At 40.9% G+C, this 20,530-nt stretch overlaps 1 protein-coding gene across 1 annotated transcript in view; it reads left to right on the plus strand.

Annotated features, from left to right (window-relative positions):
* The window catches only part of LOC306699672 (IgGFc-binding protein-like), a 32,879-nt gene extending 19,194 nt beyond the window's left edge, over positions 1 to 13,685 (plus strand). The window contains exons 22-36 of the mRNA XM_079164369.1: positions 422 to 540; positions 1,277 to 1,473; positions 1,875 to 2,013; positions 2,977 to 3,159; positions 4,127 to 4,272; positions 5,285 to 5,631; positions 6,487 to 6,710; positions 7,295 to 7,436; positions 7,541 to 7,877; positions 8,586 to 8,702; positions 9,336 to 9,443; positions 10,462 to 10,657; positions 11,521 to 11,784; positions 11,874 to 12,016; positions 12,981 to 13,685. Coding sequence (XP_079020495.1) covers positions 422 to 540; positions 1,277 to 1,473; positions 1,875 to 2,013; positions 2,977 to 3,159; positions 4,127 to 4,272; positions 5,285 to 5,631; positions 6,487 to 6,710; positions 7,295 to 7,436; positions 7,541 to 7,877; positions 8,586 to 8,702; positions 9,336 to 9,443; positions 10,462 to 10,657; positions 11,521 to 11,784; positions 11,874 to 12,016; positions 12,981 to 13,184 — 2,866 coding nt within the window. The 3' untranslated portion in view covers positions 13,185 to 13,685. The remainder of the gene's footprint in view (positions 1 to 421; positions 541 to 1,276; positions 1,474 to 1,874; positions 2,014 to 2,976; positions 3,160 to 4,126; positions 4,273 to 5,284; positions 5,632 to 6,486; positions 6,711 to 7,294; positions 7,437 to 7,540; positions 7,878 to 8,585; positions 8,703 to 9,335; positions 9,444 to 10,461; positions 10,658 to 11,520; positions 11,785 to 11,873; positions 12,017 to 12,980) is intronic.
* Positions 13,686 to 20,530: the final 6,845 nt, after the last annotated feature.

Raw genomic sequence — 20,530 nt, forward strand, 5'->3', positions numbered from 1 at the left:
GTTGTTGCTTATATTTGCAGATTTCATATTGCATTCTTAACACCGGCCTGACACTCTGGGCCAATCAGTGGGCCAGGCCACCGAGAATTATTGAATACTAAACAATTCCGTACATTTCTGTACCACACTGTTTTCCAACATGGGATTATTAACAACATTTCAGGCGCACTGACTTTCACTTTTACCTGCTATCAAAGTGGTTTAGTTATTCTGGATAAGCTATTTGCTGTCTGATCATATGACTTTTGACTTTGTTTCTTGACCCCTCCAAGAATTGTAGCGGTTAGGGTTATTATTATGATAGAAATGGGAGACAAAACTGCAAAAATTAGATCCAAAATCAGAATTATCACCAAAAAAAGATTTTTCTGATACGACCGTTTCTGGTGTTTCCTGTAATTAAATGAAAGTTTGTTTCCAGGGAGATGTCCACAGACAAAGGGGGCGCGGACATCCTGTGTCGTCACATCCAGAATTATGTTACAGCTTGTCAACTTGCTGGCTCCAAGATAAGCAAATGGAGGAGCGACACTTTCTGCCGTAAGTCTGATCTGATTGGCTGATGCTCGCTGTTCCTAAATGTGACTTATCTTATTGTTTGCATGTGTTTATTCTCCCATGCTGCATTGCACGGTGGACATGAGATGCAAAGTACAACAACATTGGATGAAATACTTTGTGGAATGTGTTTTCTTTTGTTAATTTGTTATCTTGTCTTTTTTTTAAATGTTGTGTTTTCTGTCTTCTTCTTGTCACTCTCAGTGTCTTTAATACATAAACCCTCGTTTAAGGAGTACTACTAGATTATTTTTAAAGTGGAAGTCTGAAGTGTAGATTGTGAAGAGGAGAGGGGCCAGTACAGTTCCTTGAGGTGCTCCGATGTTGCTTATCACCACCTTGGAGGCACAGCCATGCTCTCCGACATACTGTGGCCGGCCAGTGAGGTAGTCCGTGGTCCAGTAAGCAGTGTCAGGGAGCAGTTGAATCGAGAGAAACTTTCCCATCAGAAGGGGCGGGGCTGGATGGCGTTGAAAGCACCGGAAAATGTGGGAGGCTGGCTTGCTGCAGCCTGTGACGCGTTTCATCTGCTAATCTAATACTTATCATATCTACTAATACAATGGCACATGACTAAATGTGCCAAATTACAACCTTCAACTTGCGGATTATTAAAAACCAGAACTCTGCTACAATTTATGAATTTTAGGCAACAGAAATCCTAATAAACCTCCTCAATACTGAGCCTCCGGACCTTGTTTTTTTCTTCTTCTTGCAGCTGTGAAGTGTCCAGCAGGAAGTCACTATGAGCTGTGCACCTCTTCCTGCTCCTCCACCTGCTTCTCTCTGCAGGAGTCCGGGCCCTGCCCAGTGTGCCAGGAGGGCTGCCAGTGTGACGGCGACCTCATGTCCGATGGAGTCCGCTGTGTTCCAGTAGAGGAATGTGGCTGCGTGGCGGATGGACGTTATTACGGGGTAATCACCGTTGTCCACGTCAGCTTCTTCATCGTAACGCTTCTTCAGCACAATATAGTAGCTCACTAATATCTAGTCTGTTGTCAGTCCTGGCCAACAGTGCTCCTGAATTCAGTGATTCCACCACATAGCTGGGTGTGGGTCAAATATTTGGGTGATTAAAATGAATATTTCAAATGAAATGTTCTACACAGCTCACCATTATTACCATGTGTCAGTGACATGAGGTGAGGTGAACAGGGTAGGTACTGCGTTTAGAAAGCAAGTACCACTACTACAGAAAAACAAGGTCCAATGATCCCGGGTTAATACGATTATTGATCTGCACGTTTATCTTAATAAGATCTTCTAGCATACCAGTGGCCATTTATTCTATCTAATGCATAAGTGACTCTTTTCAGACGGGTAAATCAGTATTACTGGAGGACTGTTCAAAGCTCTGTGTCTGCCACTCTGGACAATTCAACTGCAGCTCCACAAGCTGCCAGGAGGCCGAGGAGTGTCGCAACAGGGATGGAACCGTTGGCTGCTACTCTACAGGTCAAATACTTGCTGAGTGACTGTGATCTTTTAAAGCTGGGGTTGGCAGTCGTCTTCAAAAACTATTTTGTCCGACAGCAATCAATATTCAATAAATGCTCTGACAAAAAGAAACACATGAAAAATCGGAAATCTGTGGCTTTCCTCTAAGTGTAGCGCTATTTATCAATCTAGATTGTTTTGGTGTGAGTTGCAGAGTGTTGGAGTTAACTGCAGAAGAGATGTCTGCCCCCTCTCCAATATAATGGATTCATTCTTTTGGCTTGTAATGCTCACCACAAGCCAAGATAAATGATCTTTCCAGAAATCATGACCAGGTTACTCACAGTCATTATTTCTGGAAAGAGACATTGCTGTTGAGTTTTTCCATTGTACTTTTTGGGTGCTTTGAACACCACAAGCCGAGTGCCACATCGCCCCGTTACACCGGAGAGAAAGCAGACATTCTCCAAAACTAGTCAACTCACACCAAAACAATCTAGAATCTAGATTGATAAATAGCACTACAGGTAAGAGGAAAAATATGTAGTTTTGATTCTGGGGCCAACTGTCAATTTAAGTTACTCTTTAAGATAAAAATCCACGACCTACCCAGCCACCTACTTTCATTTGCAACTGTTCTGCTTTAGCAATTTATGTTCCATGGGAATGTTCAATGCCACTGTGGGAAGTAGTGCGATCCTCACATTTTCAATTGGAACAAAAGCAGGGTGAAAAGCCTGCTGTCGTTGAGAGGGACAACATTTGTTGAGTCATTCAAATGGAGATAACAGTGCAAACTTTTAGATTCTCCAGAGACAAAAACGTGTTGTTGTTTTTTAAACATCTTCCAAGAGCCAAGACCCTTTTGTTTTGTTCACCCATGTATGTTAAAATGTAAAACCAATATTTCTCTCAACTTGAGTTATACATTTTTAGACTCATAATAATAATTGATTAATGCTGATACTGTATGTGTTCCAGACCCTTGTGCGGAAGTTAAGTGCAGGGTGAAGGAGCGCTGTGAGGTGACAGAGGGCCAAGGAGTGTGTGTTCCTGTTTCCAAGGCCTCATGCTGGAGTTTCGGCGACCCGCACTACAAATCGTTTGACGACTTGAACTACTCGTTCCAGGGAACCTGCACCTACGTCCTCGTCAACACCACAGGTTCGCAGTTGCCTTAACACAGAGATATCTATTTGTTTGCTCTGCTCGGGGTTCACGCAGCACAATAGTTTGCAGCGCGTCTTGCGAGGAGGGAGTTGCCAGATATTTCTCAATACATTGTATTCCAGAACCTCAGTATATACAGTATGTACGTGATTTGCAACTTATTCATTTAAAGGAAATGAAAGGGCCTCATCATTACAAACAAACAGAGACCAGGTCACACACTTGATCCTTTTTAGCTTCGACGTTGACGTCACCTCTTGGATCCACTGAGAAATGAGAGGTTTTCTAAAGGGACTCTGGCGCTTTGAGACACTACCCCTTTTGTCCGCAGGGACCGCCAAAATCAACACGAAAAGAAAGTTCCCCGTAGTAGCTTTAAATGTCCCGGTTATCGTCAATACACGTATAAAGTGACACCCAAACCTGCAGCCCAGTGCAGCAGCTATGCGTAATTTCACGGGCGTTTTTGCATTCAAATTACGACAAAATTAACATGTATCATTGCTTGATTTTATTATCGCCCCATTGTGTTCCCTTGAATGGTCTACTACACACACACACAAACACATGAATAATTAACTTTTACACTTTTTGTTAACTAGGAGGCTACTTAAAAGATTGTTGATTTTTTTAGATTGGTCAAAGAAAAAAACAATGTTAGAAGTATAGTTTCAGCGACCGTTATTTGTTATAGCAGAGATTTATATGACGCATTCGCTGGAAACAGGAATTGCACGAGCACCATTTGATTTCCTGTTACAGAAATGCCCATTTATCTGTTAAGGTAGCAGTTTCTTTACGTCAAGATGGAAGGGATGCTGATGTAGTGTTGCGTAATGAATATTTCCAATCAACCAGCCAACATTTGCGAACTAAAAGACTGCATCTCACATTAAGCAGTTGTTATAAAGTTGACACGCTGTCTTGCTAGCGTTAACATGAATTATTCTGACTTTCTCAGGTCTTGACCCCACCCTGCCATCAGTAACTGTGACCACCAAGAATGAGCTCCGTGGGAACCCTGAAGGCTCCTTTGTGCGTTCAGCCATGGTGGAGATGTTGGGCCACCAGATAACCCTCCCAAACACCGACAGAGGCTTCATATTGGTGGGTCTTACTTCAAAACATGGCCTGTGTCAACACCACCAACCTTTCATGCACAATTCTTAGTTACACTGGAAATCAATCGGATTCAATCTTTTTCATTGACACAATTATATTATTATATTATTTGTCATATTAAATGTTTTTTAAACCTATTTTGGTTGTGCCAGCCATCATTGCAGTAAGTAATGATGGCATTGTACTTTCTAAAATACAGTTTCTTGTAATCGTTGGGAATACAACAACTCACGTTAGGCGTGACGTTGGGTTGACAGCTAGTGAATTCGAGATGAACAAGGGTTGCATGTTTGGAAAGTAAAACATGTAGGTGGCTGTTTGTTAACACAGCATTCAGAATTCTCCACTCCTCTCCAGCTAAACGAGTGAGGGAGATCGAGAGATAGAGTGTTAAAGGTAGTTGAGCGAGCTAGAGAGTGAATGGAGAGAGGGACAGCATTCGTGAGAACAAAGCCGCAAATCAGAAGAATAAAAACCTTATTTTCTGATGAGGAAGTAAACACATCCATATTGACTCACAAACCTGTGGGAAGGTGCCGGATTTTAAATGAATGCAGCCCAAGGCACGCTTTATCTTGCTGTGGCCAGTCTGCTCTTTCTGTGCCCGTCAAATCATTTTGCAGATATTCACATGTAAAGTTTCAACTGGATGTTTTTTCCAAATAAAAAAATGTGCTTTGTCTGATGGGATACCATATTTCACCACCTTATATACGATTGGTTTAATAACTGCCTTGAGTATATTTTAAGCCAGCTCTTTGAGGCGTAAAATGCCCATTTTAACTTTTATTTTAGTTCTTTGACAACCAATTCCCAATTTGCTGTTGATGATATTTCAATTAATGAAATACTTTAGTTTTATTGACATTTACTTTTAAGGATGGCAGAATATTTTGTACATGCCCAAAGTCCTTTAGTAGGTGGCAGCAGCGCTAAATCATCATCATCCAATAAACATTTGATTTCATCACCACCGTGTCTCTCCCTCTCTCTCCAGGTGGACGGTATAAGGACGGAGCTTCCTGTCATTCTTGAACAAGGCAGCATCTCCATAACAAAAGCTGGAATTAGAGGCACACTCCGGAGTGATATTGGCGTCGAAGTTACTTTTGATTGGTCCACACTTGTCATGGTGTCCCTCAGCAGCAGCTACTATGGTAATGTCGCTGGGCTCTGTGGCAACTACAACGGCAACAAGGAGGATGACCAGACAACCCTTGACGGCAGGCCAGCTGTTAACGTGACACATTGGGCAGAGACATGGAGCATCGAAGACTACGACCCATTCTGTTACCATTACTGTGAGGACGTGTGTCCTCAGTGCTCGGAGAAGGACCGCATAAAGTAATGTTATAGTAACATTGAGTTTTACAGTAACTTAAAGGTCTCATTTTGTTGAAAACGAGATTTCCAGGTCTTTTTGGATTGTCTTTTGGACACACAGACAGTATTCAGAAAGTGTGCCAATGAGAGCAGACTGGTGTTTTTGGAGGGTGGCTTAAAGAGACGGGCGCTAAAACAGAGATTTTCAGACAGAGGGTGAATACCGGTATATTCAGACAGACGGAATGAGAAAAATAAGGTGTTTTTTTAAACATTAAAGCATGTAAACATGCTCTAGTAGAACCCCAACATACAAGTATGAACCTGAAGATTAGCATATGTCTCCTTTCAATAACCAGTATTCTTTTTATAGATGTCCCTGTTGTGTTAAACTGATTATAACACAATATTTTTGGGGAATATATGATGAAGGGCTATGTGTAGATTTTTAAAATTTAGACTACGTCAAAAGATTATCTGCTACTTTCACTTAACATCTGATAATTAGCACTAAACCCAAAGCACAGTCAAAGTCCTGCATTCCAAATAATACTTAGTACATGCGTTTTAGCATCAAAATATACTTTAAGTAACAAAAGTAAGTCATTATGCAGAATGTTAATAAGTGATACATTAAAGCTACAGTTGGTAACTTCATTAAAACATTGTTTTTAACCGTCACTATATCCTGACAGTAGTACATGAGACGGATAATGGATGTAGTGGAGTAGAAGATTACAGTAGCATTAAAATGGAAATTCTCAAGTACATGTACCTCAAAATTGTACTTAAGTACAGAACTTGAGTAAATGCACTAATTATCACATGTACTTTCATATGAGTGAGCTGACGATAAACCCCTTTGCTCCTCCTCAGGTACACTGGTCCAGAGTACTGTGGGATCCTGAGCGACAAGAAGGGGCCTTTCTCTGGGTGCCATGGTAGCGTGCCTATAGCAGAGGCTGTGTCAGACTGTTTGTATGACGTCTGCATCAATGACGGACAGAGAGAAGTACTGTGTGAGGCCCTGAGCAGCTACATGGCAGGGTGCCAGGAGGCGGGAGCGTCTGTGTTGCCATGGAGACAACTGGGCAACTGCCGTGAGTTTACACAATACACACAATACATGTATGTAGACTGAAACACGACACTCACCTCAATGTTGTAAATGAAAACTATATATACTGTATATCTTTATTGACTAGAGGTCCTCACAGGTGCTTTCAGTTGACCCGGCACAAAAGTCAAGATTTGTCCAAATTATATTTAGTCTAATAAAATTGTTATATTAAGGGCCCCATTGTATAGCTGCAGGTCTGTGGTCTGTATAGCAATATGACTGATACCCATGTGGATCCAAGCTGATTCTGCATCCTTCCATCCTGTTCTCTGGTCCTTTTCAGATGAGGTTGTTTTTTTTAATTCGTGAGCATCCGTTACAGGTTGTCCATTGGTTTCCAATGGTTTGGTGCTGAGATATTTAGAAATGAATAGGATTCTGGATTAATGCATGGCATAAATAAATCTGCATGAATCTACAATCTAAAAAGGTCAAAACTTGGATAGAATAGTTTTAAATGGTGTTTTGAATGTGCTTCGGCTCGAGAGGTCCCCGTGTGGGGATAGCCCCACGCTCCTTCTCTCTGTCCGTCCATCTCCTAAACTCTTGTTGTTGTGCCTCCAGCTGTTGCGTGTCCAGCCCACAGCCAATACAAGCTGTGCGGCCCGGCGTGTCCCCCCAGCTGTGGTGCTCAGCCAGACGTTTGCCCTGAGATCTGTGTGGAAGGCTGTTTCTGTGACCCGGGATATGTGCAGAGTGGTGAAAAGTGAGTATAATGTCCCCCCGTTCCTGACTAATGTCTTCCGTACTGACCTCGTCCCTGCGCTCAGATTGACATCCTTTTGTTCCGGATGTCTTTGCTTCTGTCAGGTGTGTTATCAGGGAGACGGGTTGCGGCTGTAGCCACGACGGCCGTTACTACCAACCGGGTGCGACGTTCTGGGCCGACTCGTTGTGTGAGGAAAAATGTGTGTGTGACGCAGCGACACAAAAGGTGAAATGTGAGCGGACCAGCTGTCGAACCGGAGAGAAGTGCGGCGTCGTGAACGGGGTCCAAGACTGCTACCCAGTCAGCTTTAAGACTTGCAGCGCACACGGAGATCCGCACTTCTCCTCCTTCGATGGACGCAAGTTCGACTTCCAGGGCAACTGTGTCTACAGGCTGGCCAGTGTGCGTGCAGACACCAAGGGTCTGACGCACTTTGAGGTGAGCTGAGCACCAAACAGTACAGTGCACCATGAAGTTCTCCACCACACGTCCACTGGGCCGCTTCTTTACATTTACACAATAGATTGTACAAATCGAAATCAACATGGAAACAGGAGTTTGGTTTGGGAAAATAATAATAATAATTTATTTATATAGCACTTTGACAGACAATGCAGCAAAAGCAAGGCAATAATAACAATAACAGAAAGCTCAGTGAGACAGTCGATACGATACAAATCAATTGAAAAATAAATACAATAAATAATAATTATAATAATTTAGTAAAATAATTTAGTAAAATCAACAAATAAAAATAAAACAGAAAAGCTACGACACCACATAAAAGCCAGGCTATAAAAATGTGTTTTATAAAGGGATTTAAAAGAGATTCTTCAAGATAAGATTTCTTTCTTCAATAACTGGCATATCACTGACACACTTTAAAGTACATTTTTATGATGATGCTTTTGTACTTTTTAGTGATATTTTACATGTAGGAATTTTCCTTGTAACGGAGTATTTTTAAATGGGTTAAATAACATTTCTGCTTTTACTTTCGTTAAAGATCTGAGAAAAGACTCCTGTCTTGTACATCGATGTCAAAAGAACAAAGATTTGCATCATATATCCTAACTAAATCCTCCATTGGATTTGTTTCGTTTTCCTCCTATCTGTCCTCTCTACTCCTCTTTCGGTGAATTGCAGGTCATCCTGGAGAATAACAACCGTGGCAACAAGAGAGTGTCATACGCTAAAGTGGTGACTGTTAATGTCTATGGCAACACGTACACGCTGTCAGTGGACTACCCAGGCAGAGTGCTGGTGAGGGACACACACACACACACACACACACACACACACACCTTCTCTGAGGGGTGCAGTGTGAATCAAACATGGCGTACATTTTTGCCTGACGTTGCTCTTGCGATTTGTTTTGACTGTGTGGTTGGGACGTTTCTGTCTGTGCCGCTGTGTGCCCACATAAACTATCATGCGGCGCATGTGTGACCTGCAAAAACATGGCCGTACAAGGCCGATCAGCTGAATTCCCTCATGTTTACCGAGGTAATAAATCAAGTGAGAAGTAGGGTCATTTTCTCATAGACTTCTATAGAATCAGACTTCTTTTTGCAACAAGAGGAGTCGCCCCCTGATGGCCAGTAGAAAGAATGCAAGTTTCAGGCACTGCAGCATTGTTCACTTTTTGGACCTGGAGGTTGCTGCCTGGTACTGACAGGGATATTTAAAAACAGTTGGTACTGCCCTCTGTTGGACAAACAATGTCATGATGACAATGTTTCCAAATCACCTGAAACATACTGTATCTGTGGCATTTCTCTACTGACATTTCCTGTTACTTACCAATAAGCTAATATTGCCCCCAGCATGGGAAGCAGAAGTACAAATACAACCCATAACCCAGTGTGTGTGTGTGTGTGTGTGTATTTTCTGCAGGTTAACGGGCTTGAAGACAACCTACCTTTCACCAATTCATCCAATCAGTTATTGGTCCAGGTTTATAGGAGACACAGACTGGCTATCCTTGAGACCAACTTTCTGAAGGTATAAACACCAAAGCATACGCCGCCATTTATAAAGTATCTATCAAACTTTTTAGTCAACCTTTGTCTTAACTTTAATGTGATTAGGGCCATCAAAGCATATTGCATTGTTACAAGTACCGTGAGTACCTCGGCTGCATGCGTAGCGTAAAAACAGTAGGTCAACACTTCTAGTATTAAGAACAATTTAGTTGTGAACACATTTTGGATTGTAGCACGTTCTCTTATAGTCCAAGTGAAACGGATGTTAGAGCGTCTTCAGCTTCTGTATTGTGACCTATGACCCAGTGAACACTGTATTTGAGTGGTGTTCAGTCACAAGAGGGAATTACATCATATCCTTTGCATTTGATTGGACCGTTTCAAAGTGGGCGGGCTTAGAATGTACGGAGCTACAGAGGACTGTGGCTCCTCAGACACCTCCTTGGTGCTAAAAATTGCAGGTTGATTGATGGACGAGTGTCATGATATTATTGAAGAAATGGAAGAAAAGATTAATGGATTTTTATTTAAAAATACACTAAGAAAATATTTTTCGATAATTTTTTTGCATACAGTACGGGGATGTGATCTTGATGGACTAAAAGGGCAGAACACAAGGCCTCTAAAAGTAATGTCATAATTTACCCTGTTACAAGACATTTTAATACGATAAGGAAATTATTTCCAAAGGTATGGATGATGAGGACTTATAAATGAATGTGTTTATATAATCTTATGAACATGAGTTCTTAAATATTTTCAAATCGCTCATTTAGGTGCTTAAAGGGAAAGTTTGTTGATTTTTAATCAGCTTTGTATCTTTAAGAATGTGTAATACATGCAAATGAACAGTGTCTAACTCCCCTCCAGATTAAAATTTGAAAAATGTTAGAGACCTCCTTAACGGCATTCATAGTTCACTGCTGTTGGTCCACTGTCTGTTTCAGTGATGTGTAGTGGTACTCTTAATGCTACCTGCCAATATGTCTCAGCTTGAACTTTGATCTAATTTTCCTTTTATATTCACATTGTTAAAGGTCTCCTTTGACTTTGCGAGTGCAGTGAGGGTGGACCTGGCGACTAGTTATCACAAGGCAACCTACGGCCTTTGTGGAAACTTCAATGGTGACGCTGCTGATGACCTAATGTTGCCTAATGGGAAGTTGGCTTCCAACGCCAATGAGTTTGGACAGAGCCAGTGGGTGGCGGACGTGAAGGGCTGCTCCCGTGACTGTAAGCAGCTGATGCTGTGCTATTTATCTTCACTATTGTGCTCTGCATCTTTAAGGCCTTTTTTAGGGCCATTGTAGGTAAACAAAATAATTATTATGGAGTTGGGGGAGGAGGTCATATTTGGAGAAATTACCGAGATTAAATTAGTTAATTTTGAAACACCTGATGCTGAAATGAAAGAGAAACACCTTTGTTTAGTCAAAGACAGAAGTTGTAGAGGAATATTGGTATTTATTTATGTTCATGAAAGAACATGAAAGAAAACGTGTATATTTATCTTTCAGGAACTTTCCTATTAACCATGGACTGTATTTCAGAAGATATTAACACCTACTTTAGGAGCAAAGAAATTCTGTTTCTTTTCATACATTTATGAATTTATAATCTTGCAAAGTTTGTCCCGTAAAATTGCCACTATAATCTCAGAGAATGCCCACATTTCTTTTTTTATTAAGTTTTGTTTACACAGAATATATCCCCCTTTACCCCGTCATACTCACAGACATGCACCTCTTCATGAAAATATATGCCAATTTTACACATCGGTGTCATATCAAGTCACGATGGCAATCTTACTCGGGTGGAGCTGGTTGGAGGGGCACTAAGGGTGCACAAATGATCTGCACTGCCGTTCACACTATGAATGGATTCAGTTATAAGGTTAAAAAAGCATTCTGCAAATAAACAAATTTTACACAATCATTAGCCATTTCAGCTATCATTAGTTATCATTTATGTAAAGATTAGCATGGTGCTCACCGACCTCATTCATTGCATACGGACTTCATCAATGGCAGATGATATCAGCTGTTTGAGTGACATGTCATGTGACCATGTCTCTATTGATGCCTTTGTGCTGCCAGGTAAAGACTGCGCTCAGCCGCTCCCCCCCAACTTCAAACCACCCGCCTACACGTCGGTCTGTGATGTCATAACAGCAAAGGACGGACCCTTGGCTGACTGCGTAGGCCGAGTAGATTCCAAGCAGTACCACGACGACTGCGTCTATGACATGGTGCTTAATGAAGGCCAACAGGACGCGGCCTGCAACATCATCAGTGACTACGTGGGGGAGTGTCAGAGAAACGGAGGCTGCGTGAAGTCATGGCGGACGAGGCGCTTCTGCTGTAAGCGCTCTGTGACAGATGATGTGACTGTTCTTGTATTTGTGTGTTCGTGATCTGAGTGCTATTCTGTGTGTGTGTGTGTGTCACAGGGATGCAGTGTCCAGCTGAAAGTATGTATAGTGTCGCTGCTACTGGATGTCCGGTCAGCTGCATCTCTCGATCTCCACCTGCCAAGTGTGAGGCCCCGCCCAGCGAGGGCTGCATGTGTAACCCCGGTTACCTGCTGAGTCAGGTAATCCTCTACACTGCCCGGCCTTCTTCAATTACAGTGACACACGACTTTCATCAAAGAAGGAAAGACCAAGGTTCTCTTCTGGCAAAAAAAGTTTAAAAGACTTGAATCAGATTGCTGTTTCGTGGATAAAATGCTAAAATTCACAGTAAGCCTGCCCTAAAGCATACCCTGCTTTATGGTCTATTTGACTCTAAATGGACCATCATTTACTCAATGAACATCATGCTGTATTATTAAAGAAGACTTGAAACTAGAGATTGAGACCATAAACTCATGTTTACAATGTTTCAGTGAATTAATAACAGAAGTGCATAAGTGGATAGTGACTCGACCAAAACATATGACCCGGGAAACATTGACATTTAGGACGTTTTGGGGCAAGATTAAGATATATCTTGGCTAATTTATCATTGGAGTCATGTAACCAATGTACTATTTGGAACCGAATTATACTGTGTGCAATACAGAAAAAGAGGTGCGAATACGCAAAGTTGTATCTTCCAAAACTTCTCCCAGAATAGTTTCTCCAATATCCATTCCTCAGATAGCTTTAGTTTGATCCCATGTATACCGGATCCTTTTTTGAATTACATCTTGTGTTTTGGATATTGCACCCTTACTATAAGGGTCAACATAGAGAACTGAGTACGTTAAGTCTTTTGGAAGACTGCTGGGACAGCATGTAAAATAAATGTACAGGTAAAGCTGTGGACTTAAAATAATGAGATTTGGCAAACTGCGGTCCTGGCACAGAGATGCAAAACTGTTTCAACAAAGATTCAGCGACTACATTTAAATTTAAAGTCTGGGTTTTGATATTCCACGGCGGTCAAAAATGAAATTGGGGTTTAACTTCATATTTGCCAATACCTAAGTCTGGCAATGTAGGCTGCCCGATAGTTGCATTCAGAAGGGCCTTGTAACACAGTGACAGTGTACTGACTGAACTTTGACCTTCCAGGATCGCTGCGTGCCACTGGCTCAGTGCGGCTGCAACTTCAACGGTCAGTACATTGTGTCTGGTGAGAAGTTCTACGCTGACTCTGACTGCCAGTACCAGTGTATCTGCGTCGGTGGGATGGTGGTCTGTAAGCCCAAACCCTGCAATGGAAATAAAAGCTGTGGAGTGCAGAAGGGAGTGAGGGGTTGCTACACCGCAGGATAGAACGGGAACCAACGTAGAACTTCATCTTCTCTTCATCTAAGAATATATCCAGCAATGTTGTGTTTATACTGTAAGCTATCTTTATAATTCTAACAGCTATATTCAGGTACACAAGCTACAGATAATCTAGTTATTCTGGCAAAATTCTTCTATCTATATTCTTCATAGGCCATTTTATATCTGGCTCACAATATAGCACGTTTTCTGCAGTAATTCACTAAGCAGTCTAAATGAAATAACCGCCTGCTAAAGCCTATTTTTTAAAGTGCAATCAAATAATCAAGTATTTTTAAATTATTGTTCCTAAAACAGTTTTGACAAAAACTGAACATTCATGTAGGAATAGGGGTGTATGGTATGCAACAGTGATTGTTGTAACTGTGGATGATTACAGTATGTAATGTTTGTAAGTCACTTCTAACACATATACAGTACATTTCAGTCTTTACTAATCAATTGTTTTCTAATGATCATTAAACGCATGTCCGCAACTTCCCCGTCTGTTGTGTCTGTGATTGACCCACATGCATATTGACCATCACCTTGCATCATTTCTACTCTATTCTAAACATGATACGCTGATACTGATCACTGAGCAGGTCCACTGTTATGATGAAGACACCTGCAGTGCTGGTCCTGAGTACTACAAGTTACACGCTACTTTATACATGTGCTTTACTACATTTTAGAGGGAAATGTACTTGCCACTGCTATATTTGACATGATGCATTTTTTTTAATCGAATAAAGGCCAAATACGTTAATTCCACATTAAAGCGGACAAGTCATGAGAACTCAATTATTCCCATTAGGCTAGCAATGAAATGTATTTTAAAATTATTTCATGGATTTCCTCATCTTTAGAGGCAAGATTCCTGCTGTATTTTCAGTGCCAAACTATGTTTTGTATTAGATACAATAATTTCTGAAAGTGAAGGAATTTTAGTCTGTGCTGGAGATTGGAACACAATTCTAAACTACTCTATAGATACGACAAGTACAAAAAGACATAAGTCCTATTGGTCAAAAGACCTCAATATTTTAATTAAAGAGACGGGTATGTTCGATTTTTGGAGGAACCTCCATGCACTAGAAAAAGACTTTACTCACTACTCAGCTACTCATCAAGTGCATTCCAGATAAGACTAGTTCCTAATGAACACTACAGACAGACACAGGGTGAAGGAGTGCTCAACAGGATCAGCAGACGTGTCAGATCACAATGCAATTTACAAACTATTTACTTGAATAACAGACCGTAGAGTACATTATGGAGACTAAATATTAGTATTTTAAATAATGAGACTGTTGTAAAGGAGATTAAGAAAGAAATTAGTGACCGCATAAAAGATAACAAGAATGGCCTGGTAGGCCCAACCATCGTATGGGACACGGTTAAAGCAATAATGAGAGGGAGACTAATTTCAAGAACAGCATACTTAAATAAGATGAAGAGGACAAAATAAAATTAGAGAAAACATTGAGAAGACTAGAGAAACAACAACAAAAAGATGGGGACAAAGGATTGTCAAACCAGATAAAAGAACTAAAAACATCTTGAATGACGAATTAGAAAATAAACTGAGATTCACAAATCAAACTTCTTATGAATCGGGCCCGAAAGCAACAAAAAAACTTAGCCAGACGCCTCAGGAAACAACAAATTATATATTCAATACACAAGATCAGAGACCCCTTAACTAATAAGATAACCTACGAACCAGAAGAAATTCATAAAACTTTTAAAGATTACTATGAAACCTTATACTTACAGCCTAAGATTGTCAATGACGATAACATTAAACAATACTTGTTGTAATACAATACTACATTTGTAAGGTGGAGAGAAAAATGAATAACGGCGGTATGTACACTCATAGAGGGAAACATTTTTAAAACTTTTGAAAAACTCAAAGGAGAATTTAATTTAGCAAATGGGGACCTGTTCAGATATTTACAGCAAAGACATTTCTATGATACATAAATTAAAAAAGGAATGTCAGCAGATTGAAGTGTTGACAGGTGCATACAAACAAACCCCCTCAAAGATTGTTTCCAAACTGTACAGGAGTTTACAAAAGCGAAACGGAAGAAACACACGATATGTAAAACTGAAATGGGAACTAGAATTGAACATGAGTGATTGGCATTCCATGTGTAGAACGCAACAAACTTCCACTAGCTCTAAAAGATGGAGGGAATTCGGTTGGAAGAATTTAATCCACATTTTTATTACACCCCATATAAAACATAAACAACTGGGTAAAGAGCAGCCATGCTGGAGACAGTGTGGCAGATGAATGCCAATCACTCACATATTTTCTGGTCATGTATAATGTTGAGGCTGAAACTGGTGGAGGAAGCGCAAGGCCGCTGCTGTGTTTACTTCTTTCTGCGCAGGCGCATCATAAAGTAACTCGATCCGGTCCAAATTCAAAACAGTATTTAATTAAACAATGACGACTGTAAACTGATGATGACAATTATAATCTATAATACACTATCGATAGTATGCATCTCGAGAGCAGAGACCACGTGCAACTCCCCTCACAGGCCCGACCAAGTCGGATCCTGCAAAGCGAACTACCATGGCCCGGCGCACGTCCTCGCAAACAGTCCTTTTATGTCCTTTGATGGTCGGAAAGTGTCCCAAATCTGTCGTAAAACACAAAGGCCGTCTTCTGGGGTCAGTGATTGGCTTCCAATCGCTCTGACGCCTCCTTCATCGATCCACTGCTCATCTCAATGGCTAGACCTTGTGACATCACCTCTGACATCACCTCTGACCTGGGACCGCATGGTGTTACCCAGGAGTGCTCTCTGTTTTATGGCCGTCTGCTTCCCTTCAGTTGTCTCCGGTTCTCCTCCTCCTTCCTTGGCCATTTGTCCAGCACCTCTGTGTCCCCTTTGATCTCTCTGCCTCATGGCTCAGAACCCCCATAACGATGTGACTGTACTTTGGTTCAACACTTCCAATGATTATGTTAAAAGACTCCTACAAGTAAACTTATTGCAAACATATAATATCTTCTATAAGTAAACATCCTGTAAACCTATATTACATTCCATAAGTAAATATATTGTGACTCTTAACATAATTTACATTCTCATCATTGTGACAATTTCATTCGCCACTAGGGGTGCTATAAATTCTACTAAATAATGCTTTTAATTCTTAAATTCTCCACAATAACAATAAACATTCTTGGACAGAGTTATTCAGATTCTTGAGGAGATGTTATGCTACAAGATTCCCAGGGACCCCCGGATTGTATACCTGGGATTGATACCTGGCGACGTAATTCAAAAGAAGGACATCTATCTCTTTAAAATTCTGATACTCGCAAGTAAAAAGGCCATCACAAGGAGTTGGTTGAAAAGTGACCCTCCAAGTCCAGGACAGTGGCTGGACATTGTAGAGGAAATATACTCTATGGAAAAATGTACTCATTATCTAAGGTTCAAAGCAGGGATCCATGATCAACGTTGGGGAAAATGGACTGAATACAAGAGAAAAGATGGGTAGTGTTCTCTGCTGGTCTGAAAAGAACGGATCAAAGGTTGTAAAGAGTGAATGGTGACCCCCTTTTACTTTTATGTCGATTTTTATTTTTGTCATTAAGGATGTGTTTTTCAGTGAAACAGCAACTGAAAAAAAATAAAAAGTAAAAAAAAACAACTATGATTTGTAGTTGCTGTAATGTGGACTTTATCACATAAATTGGCCAACATGATCCTAAATCAAGGATCATATTCACAGGGACGTCTGTACTGTGTTTTTGTGAGGTGATGTTTTATCCAAAGTCTTGCATGGACATTTGTCCTGGATGAGGTAATAGATGGGTCCCACCTGCAGCCAGGTCTCTAAATCTTCCTCTCTCTTGCCCAAATCAATAGAAATCCTCAAGCTCTGCTTGGTGTAGTCCTGAGATTTACGAGATGATCTGCAATCCGGAATTGAGACTGTTTTGGTCAGAAACCAAAGACGTTGTGGAAGAGATGGAGAGAGAATCCCCGGACATCTAAGGGCATCACAGACCTGTTATTGCTGAATCTCGTGAGGCTGAACGCCACTTGTCCCTCTAAGCGTGCATCACACCAAATGCATCACACCAAACGCGATCGCCGGGGACTATTTGTGTTCACGCGATGAACGCGGATGAACACAAATAGTCCCAGGCGATACCGGCGGCGCAAATGACGCGATGAACGCGATTCGCGCTGCGTTTGGTGTGAACACACCTTAAGAAGCTGGACGCCGACCGCACGAGGCCGCGTAACTAGTCAGCATGCCGGAGTCTCGTTCGTTATCGGAATGAACCAGACAAATCGCTCCACCGACTAAGAACGGCCATGCACCACCACCCACAGAATGGAGAAAGAGCATCAATCTGCCAATCCTCTCCATGTCCGGGCCGGGTGAGGTTTCCCCGGCCGTCCCTCTTAATCATGGCCCCAGTTCAGAGAAAAACCCACAAAATAGAACCTGTAGCCACACTGGTCATGAGAGAGTCCACGCTTCTTCCTGATGTTCACGTTTATTATTGTCCTCTCATGGAACACCGGGAACACTAGAGACACAAAACAGCTTCATGTACAAACAACAAAGAAACAAATACTCGTGTCTCTCATCACCTACAAGTATAACAGTACTTTAATGAGTGAACTGAATAAACGTCACCGTGTTCTGGTAGACCAGCAGTAGAATAACAGACGGGGAAGAAAAAGTTCGCTGTTTTCACCCGCCATTTCTCACCTTTCTGAGCTCCGCTTAACTTCCGGTTTAATGGTCACGTTACAAAAACAAAAGCTCGTCTATCATAAGTAAAACAACGGCAAAACGGTTACGAGTTTAACACAAGGTACCCAAAATGGCAGTAAATGTAATGTATTATAATTGCAGAAATAAACTAAAAATAATACAAATCGCGTAAATCAATTTCTGGTGTTGTCATGGCAACGTTCATACGCCGGTCAGCGTCAGCTACAGAACCGGAGTCCTGTTCCGTTATTCCAGCTGCTGTGAACACTCACACATCTCCGCCACGTATTGAGTGGCGTAATAATCGCGCGACACAACGAATCGATAATGAAATTCGTTGCCAACTCTTTTAATAATCGATTTTTATCGATTTTATCGATTCGTTGTTGTAGCCCTAATATGAACCCAATAGAGTAGCTTAAATCACCATTCAATAGGCAGCTTGCACATTAAAGAGGACTTTATGTATGGAGTTCTGTGCTCTAAAACAGAAAAAATGGTTCCCGCTTGGACAGAATGACTGAAGTCCCCTCTTAACCTGAACATAATGACACTGGTCCCCTCTTAAATAGTATGGAGTGACGCTCACACTCCTACACTAGTACAGAAACAGACAATCTTTGTGTTGTCATGTGACACAGTTTGATAAAAAAACTAGCTCTTGATCACTTTTTGCTTTCGTAAAGATAATGGTTACTGCTCTGTCTTTGCAGATAGAAACAAATAATTTGCCAGAGAACCTTTATTGAATCGTTTACCTGCACACAGACATTTTGAAATAGGCAAGAATGCTTGCAGACTGCTGGTAACTGAATGCATGTTTGTGTGCATGCATACACAGTCTTTATCCATTGCCACTGACAAATAATGAATAAATAAAATAAAAACTCCGTCATTATAATGTTAACTCCTATTTCATTTAAACTGTACATGTTAAGGAAACATTTCTGACAATTATTTGATTCACATTAATATAGACTATTTTGTCTCGATAAATTCCAGCAATAAAAGATTGTATCCACACAGTGTGTGTTGTCCAGAGCATTTATACTATACACAATTTAGATTTGACTAGTAGGTCCCTTCTTGCACTGTTAAGACTGACAGAAGCAACATCGATATGCAATAATGGATTAATAAGAAGCAAATTAGCACAGCAAATTATCCGTATTAAAAAAAGAGTAAATCAGTATGTTTAATCTGACCTTGCTGACCTATTCATGAATTAATTTAAAATGAATGCCCTGAAGATGCCAAAACAGCAAGTAGTAGTCGACGCATGATTCAAAACCTGGCTACGACTGGCTTATTAAGAGCAAATACAAAATGAAATGTAATCCACAGGATGAAGGGAAGTCTTTAAAATGCATAATTTACCTTTCCAAACAGGTCATAAAAATGACCAACAATTCCACAACAGAAAATGAATTCCCTACAAAGAAAATTACACTTCCTCTTGTGATCAATTTTTAAATGTAACTTCAAAATGTTTTATATGATCAAATATTGATTCAAAATGATTTGAAGCTTCTCATGTCATGGTTGAGAAGACAACTTTATGTCACCTCTAATCCTCTCTGTCACTCATGTAAAATGTCACTGTAGCTGAACACTAAGGTGTTAACATACATTCATGCTGATTTGACACTTAACTTTGAGATCATAAAACCTGCCTACGTTTGGGTTTTTAAAAGCCATTACAAAATGAAATCTAATCCACAGGAGGAAGGGAACCCCTTTAAAGTGCATAATTCACCATTCCAATGTGGAGAATTACAGTATTAAGAAGCATTATTTAGTAGAATTTATAGCACCCCTAGTGGTGAATAAAATTGTCACAATGATGAGAATGTAAATTATGTTAAGAGTCACAATATATTTACTTATGGAATGTAATATAGGTTTACAGGATGTTTACTTATAGAAGATATTATATGTTTGCAATAAGTTTACTTGTAGGAGTCTTAAACATAATCATTGGAAGTGTTGAACCAAAGTACAGTCACATAGGTATGGGGGTTCTGAGCCATGAGGCAGAGAGATCAAAGGGGAGATAGGGTCAGTGAGGAATGCAGAGGACAGGCTCTTCACGACCATATAAGGGAATAGGTCGAGGACCAGAGACATCAAAGGAGACATCAAAGGGGACACAGAGGTGCTGGACAAATGACCAACAAAGGAGGAGGAGAACCGGAGACAACTGATGGGAAGCAGACGGCCATAAAATAACAGAGAGGACTTCTGGGTAACACCATGCGGCCGCAGGACAGAGGGCAGGTCAGAGGTGATGTCACAAGGAGACAGTGTTGAGGCTGAAACTGGTGGAGGAAGCGCAAGGCCGCTGCTGTGTTTACTTCTTTCTGCGCAGGCGCATCATAAAGTAACTCGATCCGGTCCAAATTCAAAACAGTATTTAATTAAACAATGACGACTGTAAACTGATGATGACAATTATAATCTATAATACACTATCGATAGTATGCATCTCGAGAGCAGAGACCACGTGCAACTCCCCTCACAGGCCCGACCAAGTCGGATCCTGCAAAGCGAACTACCATGGCCCGGCGCACGTCCTCGCAAACAGT

The sequence above is a fragment of the Pholis gunnellus genome (assembly GCF_910591455.1).
Source record: "Pholis gunnellus genome assembly, chromosome: 8".
Lineage (NCBI taxonomy): Eukaryota > Metazoa > Chordata > Actinopteri > Perciformes > Pholidae > Pholis > Pholis gunnellus.